Consider the following 11,335-nt stretch of genomic DNA (forward strand, 5'->3'; position numbering starts at 1 on the left):
CCTTGGCCACCCCTGTTTTAAAGCAAAGGGAAAAGGAGATATTGGGGGGGGGAGTTAATACTGAGAGGAAAAGGCTGAAGAATTTAGAGGCGGTGAGTCCTGCTAAGGGTGCTTGAGAGGCCAGGCTATCTGCCTTGCATTTGTATCTTTTGCACAGCTCTGGTGACTACTGGCAATTTGGAAGGATGGAAGGCTGAGTCAGCCTTGGGCCGGAATCGAACTCAGGTCGTGAGCAGAGAGTTCAGACCACAGTGCTGCAGTACTGCTGCTTTACCACTCTGCGCCACGGGGCCGCTATTATGGTGGGAGGGGCCCAAGGCTGACAAAAGGCATAACACGGCCCTGCAACCCATGTCCTGTTTTCAATGAGGTCCGGCATGGGGAGAGCAGAGATGCTTGAAAACATAATCCAGTGGGTCCCTGCAGCCAATCAGGAAAGAGCAGAGTAAGAGAACGGCCCGGGAAGAACCTGCTAGCAAGGGGACAGAAGAACACTGCATAGCCTTGGCTGGATAGCAAAGGTTTGGTGAATGGAACCGTTTCCCAACAATTGGTTCAACTGCATCAGCCATGCTGATTTAGAGGTGAATATCGGCATGAGGAAATCTTTGGCCACCACTGTCCTCATGGTTTCTTCTCCTCCTTTTCCTTCTCCTCTTCTTCTTCTCCTCCTTTTCCTTCTCTCCTCCTCCTCCATCTCCTCCTCTCCTCTTTCTCCTCCTCTTCTTCTCCTCTCTTTACGCTCCTTCACCTCCTCTTCTCCTGCTCTTTCTACTCCTTTTCCTCCTCTCCTCTTCTCCTCCTTCTTCCTTCTCCTCTTCTCCTCTTTCTGCTCCTCCTCTTCTCCTTCTCCTCTCTTTCTGCTCCTTCTCTTTCTCCTCTTCTTCTTCTCCTCTTTCTGCTCCTCCTCTTCTCTTTCTGCTCCTTCCCCTCCTCCTCCTTCTCTTTAACCAGCAATTATCAAAGCTCCTGTAACATAGTTCTCAGTTTCATGTGGTGCTGAAACCCAGTTCTCTCTCCAGGCCTATCTGCTGGCAAATATTTATTTTAGTATATTTCTATTCTGCCCATTCCCTGTAGGGCTCAGGGCAGAGTACAACATATGATAAAACAATAAAATACAATAAAGCATTTTATAAACGAACAAATCAACAGCACTCAGAAGATTTTCCATATCATCACAATATTTCCCAGCCTGGCCATCTCACATCATGATAAGAGGTTATCCCACAGAGGTGGCAGATGTGATTCCATTTCATAGCGCAGGTGACAGTGCCGGCAGGGGAGGCCAACGAGATCAAGAACAGATCAAGATGAATTGATGGGCCAGACTTTTCCACCATAAACACCAGGCAGGACAATATATAGTTGTAACGGTCAAAGTCCTGATCCTTGGCAGCTGCTAACAGATCTTCTGAGAGAACTAAACATGGGCCCATCATAGTTGTAATCCTGGATGGTATTCTTCAGGATGTCTTCCGTTTTCTTCCTCATTACATGAGCCTCAAATGTTATGTATTGTTCCGTTCTACATGTGTTGGCATACTTGGGCCTCGAAAAGCTAGCCTTGAATCCCAAAAACTCGCTTTTTGCAACATCTGTGGCAGAATCTTCATCTCCTGGATCAGAAGCCACTCGGCTTCATGCAGGGGTGGAATTCTAGCAGGAGCTCCTTTGCATATTAGGCCACACTCCCTGATGTAGCCAATCTTCCAAGAGCTTACAAGGCTGGGTTTTTTTTTTTATAAGCTCCTGGAGGATTGGCTACATCAGGAGGTGTGGCCTAATATCGGGTGGAATTCTAGCAGGAGCTCCTTTGCATATTAGGCCACACCCCCTGATGTAGCCAATCTTCCAAGAGCTTACAAGGCTGGGGGTTTTTTTATAAGCTCCTGGAGGATTGGCTACATCAGGAGGTGTGGCCTAATATGCGAAGGAGCTCCTGCTAGAATTCCACCCCTGGCTTCATGTCCTCCATCTGTAAATTTGCTAAGGCTGCTGTGACGCTCCTTCATCAGGAGGGCCACTATGTTTCTTTGGGCTGTCATGTAGTGGGAAACAGAGATGCTTAGCTTCTTCTTAAGAACATAAGAACATAAGAGAAGCCATGTTAGATCAGGCCAATGGCCCATCCAGTCCAACATTCTGTGTCACACAGCGGCCAAATATATATATATATATATATATATATATATATATATATATATATATATATATATATATATATACACACACACATACACACTGTGGCTAATAGCCACTGATGGACCTCTGCTCCATATTTTTATCTAACCCCGTCTTGAAGGTGGCCATGCTTGTGGCCGCCACCACCTCCTGTGGCAGTGAATTCCACATGTTAATCACCCTTTGGGTGAAGAAGTTCTTATTGTCCATGGCACAACTATACCCTCCCTGTAAAAGCCATAAGGAGGGTGGTGGGTGAGAGAGGTTCCTTCAGCAACAATACAAATGTTTTCAATCGATTGCTGGATTTGAGCATTTGTTGACAGTGGAGGCAAGTCTTTTCCCTCCTGGATCAGTAATTTCTAAACTGAATGGTGTGGGGGCTCAATCTGGCCCAGAAAGCCCCAAATATTGGGTGCAAAAGGGCTGCAATTGTCCATCTGTGAAAAGAAATGCTTCGTGCTGCTTCACAAATTGTAAGGTTCTGCCTTAGCATTCAAAATAGGCTGTAGGACTCACGTTAAATCCTTTCTCTACCCAAATCTAGGATTTTGGGGGGTTTTTTAAGGTTCAAAAGCAATGCTTTCCAAAGCAACAGAAGCAATAGAAATAATTTCTAGAATGTTTGTGTGGGAGGGGGGGAAGGGGGGTTCTAATTAAGACGCTGCTTGAACCACACTGCAGAATAAAACTGCAATGCAATGTATGCGAATCAGGAAAATGAAAGTCAAAAGGACTTCTAAAAAAAGGCATCTTTTTTGTTTTAGTATTGTTGTATGGTAATTTTCTTTCTTTTTTTAAAAAAAAGAATTGCACCACTTCCATAAAACGAACGCACACTTTCACACGTGACCAGGCTGTGGGGGCAGGTGTGAAGTGCACATTTTGAAGGAAAAGAAATATCAGCCAGGAGTTCCATAAGCTTTTCTTGCACAGGTAGTAATCCAGTCTCCTTAAGCAGGAGGCCGCTGTTCTTGCCCATTCTTATCATTACCCTGGTGGGTACAAACCGGTCCGTAGGAGGTAGGTACCGGATTCGCAAGGTAAACTCTACTTTTACGCACTGCAAAAACCAAAGGCTCCCTCTGTTGGTCAGCTTTGCAAAGTGCGCCTTGCTGACATTTTCCATTTCCAGGGATTTCATCAGCAATGCACAGCCATTTGCATCCTCACTGTCAGGCCTGAAGTCACAGGGGAAGGGGCTGTGGAGGACCGGCCCCCCTGACTTCCAAGGAGCCCTCTGGGGTGCAGCCAGTTTGGTGTAGTGGTTAAGTGTGGGGACTCTTATCTGGGAGAACCGAGTTTGATTCCTCACTCCTCCACTTGCACCTGCTGGAATGGCCTTGGGTCAGCCATAGCTCTGGCAGAGGTTGTCCTTGAAAGGGCAGCTGCTGTGAGAGCTCTCTCGGCCCCACCCACCTCTCAGGGTGTGTGTTGTTGGGGGAGAAGATAGAGGAGATTGTAAGCCGCTCTGAGACGCTGAGATTCAGAGTTTAGGGCGGGATATAAATCCAATGTCATCATCTTCTTCTTTTTTGCCATGGCTGAGCCAATGAAGCGTCATCAGCGGCAGCCGGAGCCAGGAGACCAGAGCAGCAGCAGAAGCAACAGGCAGAGAGGAGGGAGGCAGAGGAAGTCACTAGAACTGCCAGGCTCCCGCCATGGAGGGTCCCAAGTTGCCAGCAGGGAGCAGGCCACCGGGGGGGGATCCCTACCCCGGAAGACCCCCTCAGTGATGACATCATCTGGAAGTGACGTCATCACGCTGGGGACGATCTAGGACTCGTGCTAAAAACTCTACGGCACCATTGTTCTACCGCAAATCCTAGAGCATTTCTGGTGTGACGCTCTAGGACTCGCGCTAAAACTCTATGGTATCATAGAGTTTTATCACGCGTCCTAGAGCATCCCTAGCACAATGTCCCTGGAGCCATGACATCACTTTTGGGTGATGTTGTTGCACCACGCACATGAGGAACAAGTCCCCCGCCGCAGCAGAAGAGAGACTTGGCTACCTAAGAAGCCAAATGGAATGGGCTGGAGGCAGGGGGGCAGATGGCGCTGCTGGCTGCAAAGTGTCGGGCTGGGGGAGAGGAAAGTGGAAGGAACTCCCCCACACACACACACACCGCTTGCATGCAAGCTGTAGTCCCTTCTTGATTCCAAAGTTTTAGGGTTGGCTGCCTCGACTTGGCCACTTTCAGAGCCTCCAGCTTTTGCCCATACCCTAGAACAGGGGTGGAGAACCTCCGTCCCGAGGGCCGTATGTGGCCTTTGAGGTCACTTGGTGTGGCCCTCGGGGATTGCTGGGCTGAACCGAGCCACATGGCAGCTTCCCTGGATCGTGGAGCCCAGCTGCGCTGTGCAGCAGCCTCCCCACGGCCAGGCAGGGATCACAGGGCCCAGATGTACCATGCGGCAGCCTCCCTGGGGCCTGGCTGGCCGGCCAAAATTGCTGCAGGGCCTGGAAAAGTTACTGTCATAGTTCAGTTTGCACTTGATTATCACTGAGGGTGTGGCCTAATATGCTAATGAGTGGATGACCTTATATGCTAATATTAGGGGGTGTGGTCTAATATGCTACTGAGTTCCTGCTAGGCTTTTTCTATAAAAAAGCCCTGGACCTATGCATTTGCCTAGGGCGGCGAGCCAGGGGTGTGTGTGTGTGTGTGTGTGCCAGATAAGGCTCTCCCCACATGACTTCAAATAGAAAAACATCTGCATTAATTTTGCTGGCCTGAATCATTCTCCCTCAGTGGAGCACTGTTGTTTAAGTTGATATATTTTTTTATGGCCCACGAATGATGTTATAAATATCCATATGGCCCTTGGCAGAAGAAAGGTTCCCCACCGCTGCCATAGAAAGCTTCTGAGCAGTGGCAAGCCCTGCAGTGGATGGGAAATGTGCTCCTCCCCTGACTTTTAAAATCCTGGCTATGCCCCTGATCACCGTCCTCCTCCTAAAAGCACCAGTCCTGAAATTCTCAGCTCTTTGTCGCTTGTGGTTGTTGTTTTTTCCCCCCAGGCAGTGCGGCAACACCCAGAGAGAACTGCACTTTCGGCATGAGCTCCCCTACTCCTAGTGGCTTTGTGTGGCAGAATCATTGGTTCCCTGTTTCCTGCACCATGCTCAGGCTCAACACCTTGGATCAGATGACCACTTGCTTGAAAAGGAAGCTGATTTACTTCATGGGAGACTCGACCGTTCGGCAGTGGATAGAGTATCTCACGAAGAAAGTGAACAGTAGGTTCTCCTCTAAGCCCAGAGAATGTACATTTGCTCAGACACACATTAGGTGCTCACCCCGAGATCCTGTTTCCTTCCCCATCAACAGCCAAACACCTGCCTCTCAAATATCAGTCTTCCCTTTTTCTAAGGGAGCCAATTCTACTGAACCCAGGCTGTAGCATTTTGCCTATTTGCCCCCATCGGCTCCTATCGTTGCTCCACAGGAGGTGGTGGTGGCTACAAGCATAAACAGCTTCAAGAGGGGATTGGATAAGCATATGGAGCAGAGGTCCATCCGTGGCTATTAGCCACAGTATATTGTTGGAACTCTCTGTCTGGGGCAGTGATGCTCTGTATTCTTGTGCCTGCGGGGGGGCACAGTGGAAGGGCTTCTCGCCCCACTGGTGGACCTCTTGATGGCACTTGGGGGTTTTGGCCACTGCGTGACACAGAGTGTTGGACTAGATGTGCCATTGGCCTGATCCAACAGGGCTTCTCTTATGTTCTTATGTAACACAGAGTGTTGAACTGGATGGGCCATTGGCCTGATCCAACATAGCTTCTCTTATGTTCTTATGTGACACAGAGTGTTGGACTGGATGGGCCATTGGTCTGATCCAACAGGGCTTCTCTTATGTTCTTATGTGACACAGAGTGATGGACTGGATGGGCCATTGGCCTGACGCAACATGGCTTCTCTTATGTTCTTATGTGACACAGAGTGTTGGACTGGATGGGCCATTGGCCTGATCCAACAGGGCTTCTCTTATGTTCTTATGTAACACAGAGTGTTCAACTGGATGGGCCATTGGCCTGATCCAACATGGCTTCTCTTATGTTCTTATGTGACACAGAGTGTTGGACTAGATGGGCCATTGGCCTGATCCAACTTGGCTTCTCTTATCTGGGAGAACCGGGTTTGATTCCCCACTCCTCCACTTGCACCTGCTGAAATGGCCTTGGGTCAGCCATAGCTCTGGCAGAGGTTGTCCTTGAAAGGGCAGCTGCTGTGAGAGCCCTCTCAGCCCCATCCACCTCACAGGGTGTCTGTTGTGGGGGAGGAAGATAAAGGAGATTGTGAGCCGCTCTGAGACTCTTCGGAGTGGAGGGCGGGATATAAATCCAATATCTTCTTCTTCTTCTTCTTATGTGACACAGAGTGTTGGACTGGATGGGCCATTGGCCTGATCTAACATGGCTTCTCTTATGTTCTTATGTGACACAGAGTGTTGGACTGGATGGGCCATTGGCCTGATCCAACATGGCTTCTCTTATGTTCTTATGTGACACAGAGTGTTGGACTAGATGGGCCATTGGCCTGATCCAACATGGCTTCTCTTATGTTCTCCATAACCAAAGGGGCAAAATTTGCACCAGGAGCAAGGCACAGGGGTGTGCACTAAGTCGGCCTACTACTAGGGCTCTCCATCTTTCTGAATTCCAGGTGAGCCGGAATCTGGGCCCCAGTACAATTCCCAAGAGCCTCTGCTCCCATTTTGCAGAGAGACAATGGCTGTCTTGACTGCAAAGAGTTTGTGGGCAATGCTGGCAATTCACTGGCAACACACACACTTCACTGTTTGGCACACAGGCTCCCTTGCTCCTCTCGGTAACTTCATTAAGTAGATTAATTCAAAGACTGATGGTTGCAGTTGTTTAAACTGGTTTGGTTTTGAGTGATACAGACCATTCAGCGGCTCTTTGTGTACAATTTTGCATTAACTATCAGTAAAAATTTTATTTGTGGGCAAAATCCATACAGAACCCTCCTCATACCAGTTCCCACATTAAATTCTCTTCTGGGAAAGTGAACATTTTATTTATTTACACTTATATCCCGCCGTCCCCTGATGGGCTCAGGGCGGCTAACAGCAGTTAAAATAACATAAAATTAAATTGTTACAATAAAATCACAATAAAATCCTTAAAACATCCTTAAAGAAGACGACGACTGCAGATTTATACCCTGCTCTTCTCCCTGAATCAGAGACTCAGAGCGGCTTAATCTCCTATACCTTCTCCCCCCACAACAGACACCCTGTGAGGTGGGTGGGGCTTAGAGGGCTCTCACAGCAGCTGCCCTTTCAAGGACAAGCTCTGCCAGAGCTATGGCTGACCCAAGGCCATGCCAGCAGCTGCAAGTGGAGGAGTGGGGAATCAACCTGGGTCTCCCAGATAAGAGAGCTGTGGCTGACCCAAGGCCATTCCAGCAGGTGCAAGTGGAGGAGTGGGGAACCAAACCCAGTTCTCCCAGATAAGAGTCCACACACTTAACCACTACACCAAACTGGTTCTCTTAAAGTACTGAACATAGTCAATACCTCTACTTAGCAGTACCCACAGAAGGAGATATCTATTCAGCAGCTATCTAAATTCAGACAGACACACGAAGGTCCTTTTGTCTTGGATGAACACTGTTTGTAGAAGGAAAACAATTAGCACAAACACATGCTCACAAAGTTGCCTTAGACCGAATCAGACCCTTGGTCCATCAGGGTCAGTTACTGTCTGCTCAGACTGGCAACAGCTCTCCAGGGTTGTAGGTAGAGGCTTTTCACATCACCTGCTGCCTGATCCTGCTAACTGGAGAGGCCAGGGATTGAACCTGGGACCTTCTGCCTTCAAAGCAGAGGCTCTTCCACTGAGCCACAGCTCCTCTCCATTCACCTGCTCCTACCAGAAGACCCTTGTGGTGGTGACAACACTAGTATGTTGCCCACATCTGGATCATATATGACCAAGTAAACTAATATATTGCCTACATCTGGATCCTGTGACCAAGGCAACTCTAGTGCGCTGCCCACATCTGGATCCTATGTGACCAAGGTATGCTGCCCACATCTGGATCCTATGTGACCAAGACGACTCTAATATGCTGCTCACATCTGGATCCTATGTAACCAAGGCAACTCTAGTATGCTGCCCACATCTGGATCCTATGCAACCAAGGCAACTCTAATATGATGTCCATGTCTGGATCATATGTGACCAAGGCAACTCTGATATGCTGTCAACATCTGGATCCTATGTGACCAAGACAACTCTAATATGTTGCCCACATCTGGATCATATGTGACCAAGACAACTCTAATATGTTGCCCACGTCTGGATCCTATGCGACCAAGGCAACTCTAACATGCTGCTCACATCTGGATCCTATGCGACCAAGGCAACTCTAATATGCTGCCCATATCTGGATCTGACATGTCAGGGAGGTGTTGCAGTCATCAGCATCAGTCTACAACTGAGGTGGGCAGTCACATTAGTTTGTCTATGAGCAAGAGAAAAGAACAAGAGTCCCGAAGCAACTTCAAGACTAACGAAGTTTGTGGCAGGTGAGGAGTGTTTGAGTCACTGCTCACTTCTTCCCTGGCTGATGAGACCCAGGTTCAAATCCTCACTCTGCCATGGAAGCTCACCGGGTGACCCTGGGCCAATCACACATCCTTGCCCTCCCCCACCACATAGCATTGTTGAGGATTAAAAAGAAATGGAGATGGGCAGGCAAACCACCCTTCTCCGTATCCGCTTTTTTCATGAGGGAAAGCAAGAACAGTCCAACACTCTGTGTCACATAAGAGAAGCCATGCTGGATCAGGCCAATGGCCCATCCAGTCCAACACTCTGTGTCACAGAAGAACATAAGAGAAGCCATGTTGGATCAGGCCAATGGCCCCTCCAGTCCAACATTCTGTGTCACATAAGAGAAGCCCTGTTGGATCAGGCCAATGGCCCATCCAGTCCAACACTCTGTGTCACAGGAGAACATAAGAGAAGCTATGTTGGATCAGGCCAATGGCCCCTCCAGTCCAACATTCTGTGTCACATAAGAGAAGCCCTGTTGGATCAGGCCAATGGCCCATCCAGTCCAACACTCTGTGTCACATAAGAGAAGCCATGCTGGATCAGGCCAATGGCCCATCCAGTCCAACACTCTGTGTCACAGGAGAACATAAGAGAAGCTATGTTGGATCAGGCCAATGGCCCCTCCAGTCCAACACTCTGTGTCACATAAGAACATAAGAAAAGCCATGTTGGATCAGGCCAGTGGCCCCTCCAGTCCAACACTCTGTGTCACATAAGAACATAAGAGAAGCCATGTTGGATCAGGCCAGTGGCCCCTCCAGTCCAACACTCGATGTCACATAAGAACATAAGTGAAGCCATGTTGGATCAGGCCAATGGCCCATCCAGTCCAACACTCTGTGTCACATAAGAACATAAGAGAAGCCATGTTGGATCAGGCCAATGGCCCCTCCAGTCCAATACTCTTTGTCACACAGTGGCCCAAAAACCCAGGTGCCATCAGGATGTCCATCAGTGGGGCCAGGACACTAGAAGCCCTTCCAAGCACGAAGAACAGAGCATCACTTGCCCCAGACAGAGTTCCAAGCACTTGTAGATTATGTCATTACCCCATAACATTTATATTGTTCTACTTCCTTTGGCATTAACTTGCACTGATTTTGCGCCTCTTTCCTTGATAGCCCTAAAGCTCTTTGAGTTGCATGAGTCTGGAAAGCTCAAGAACTTGTACGCTGTGGATCTGGACAGAAACATTTGGATCCAGTGGAAAAAGCACGGCCATCCCATAATCACTGTCATAGACTATTCGGTGAAAGATCACAGATACGTTCCTCGGGACCTTGACCAGGTGGCAGGCGACAGAGACACGGCTGTTGTCATCTCCCTGGGCCAGCATTTCCGCCCCTTCCCTATGGAGCTCTTCCTCCGAAGGATGTTAAATGTCCGCGCAGCCGTACGGCGCCTCCTCTTAAGGAGCCCGCACACGAGAGTCGTCCTCAAAGCAGAGAACATCCGGGAGATGAGCGCAGACCCGGAGCGATTTGCAGACATCCACGGCTACACCCAATACCTTGCGCTGAGGGATATTTTTCGGGATCTCAGAGTGGGGTTTGTCGACGCGTGGGACATGAGCATCGCTTTTGGTGTAAACAGTGTTCACCCACAAGAGGCAGTGGTTGAGAATCAAATTCACATGTTTTTGACTTATATCTGTTGAAATGGAAGGCCAACACAGGTTTGCCCGCTTTTGCCTTTTTGGTTTGGACAGTTGGCTACCTGCTTGGTAATTAATTAATATGTTTTTTTAAAAAAAACTTTTCTCTGTTGATATAGGAGGGGAAGGGAAGCAGGATGAAAGGGGGAGTTTTAGGCTATAGACAGCATGTGACCTGGAGCTACATTCCCCAGTTCCCCAGTCCTCGAAGGAGTTCTGGGCTCGTGTCTTCTTCTGTTAAGAAGCCAATCACTCACCCACACAGACACCGCATGCTGCTCTTTTGAAAACGAAGAGCAAAATTTGGAGGCACTCCAAAGGGATCTGCTGAGGCTGGGTGAGTGGGCGTCAACGTGGCAGATGAGGTTCAGTGTGGCCAAGTGCAAAGTAATGCCAAAAATCCCAGCTACAAATACAAGTTGATGGAGTGTGAACTGGCAGAGACTGACCAAGAGAGAGATCTTGGGGTCGTGGTAGAGAACTCACTGAAAATGTCAAGACAGTGTGCGATTGCAATAAAAAAGGCCAACGCCATGCTGGGAATTATTAGGAAGGAAACTGAAAACAAATCAGCCAGTATCATAATGCCCCTCTATAAATCGATGGTGCGGTCTCATTTGGAATACTGTGTACAATTCTGGTCACTGCACCTCAAAAAGGATATTATAGCATTGGAAAAAGTCCAGAAAAGGGCAACTAGAATGATTAAAGGGTTGGAACACTTTCCCTATGAAGAAAGGTTAAAACGCTTGGGGCTCTTTAGCTTGGAGAAACGTCGACTGTGGGGTGACATGACAGAGGTTTACAAGATTATGCATGGGATGGAGAAAGTAGAGAAAGAAGTGCTTTTCTCCCTTTCTCACAATACAAGAACTCGTGGGCATTCGATGAAATTGCTGAGC

The 11,335-nt window shown here is 48.4% G+C and overlaps 1 protein-coding gene and 1 non-coding gene across 2 annotated transcripts; one reads left to right on the forward strand and one right to left on the reverse strand.

Annotated features, from left to right (window-relative positions):
- The first annotated feature begins 377 nt into the window (after nucleotides 1-377).
- Nucleotides 378-10,445, forward strand: LOC132580671 (NXPE family member 4-like). Its single transcript, XM_060251649.1, has 3 exons — nucleotides 378-445; nucleotides 5,214-5,428; nucleotides 9,901-10,445. Exons 1-3 carry the CDS (start codon nucleotides 378-380, stop codon nucleotides 10,434-10,436), a joined length of 819 nt encoding a protein of 272 aa, XP_060107632.1. The 3' UTR covers nucleotides 10,437-10,445.
- Nucleotides 7,998-8,074, reverse strand: TRNAS-UGA (transfer RNA serine (anticodon UGA)). Its single transcript has one exon. It is a non-coding gene; the product is annotated as a tRNA-Ser (tRNA).
- Nucleotides 10,446-11,335: the final 890 nt, after the last annotated feature.

This window comes from Heteronotia binoei, chromosome 12 (genome assembly GCF_032191835.1).
Source record: "Heteronotia binoei isolate CCM8104 ecotype False Entrance Well chromosome 12, APGP_CSIRO_Hbin_v1, whole genome shotgun sequence".
NCBI classification, from domain to species: domain Eukaryota; kingdom Metazoa; phylum Chordata; class Lepidosauria; order Squamata; family Gekkonidae; genus Heteronotia; species Heteronotia binoei.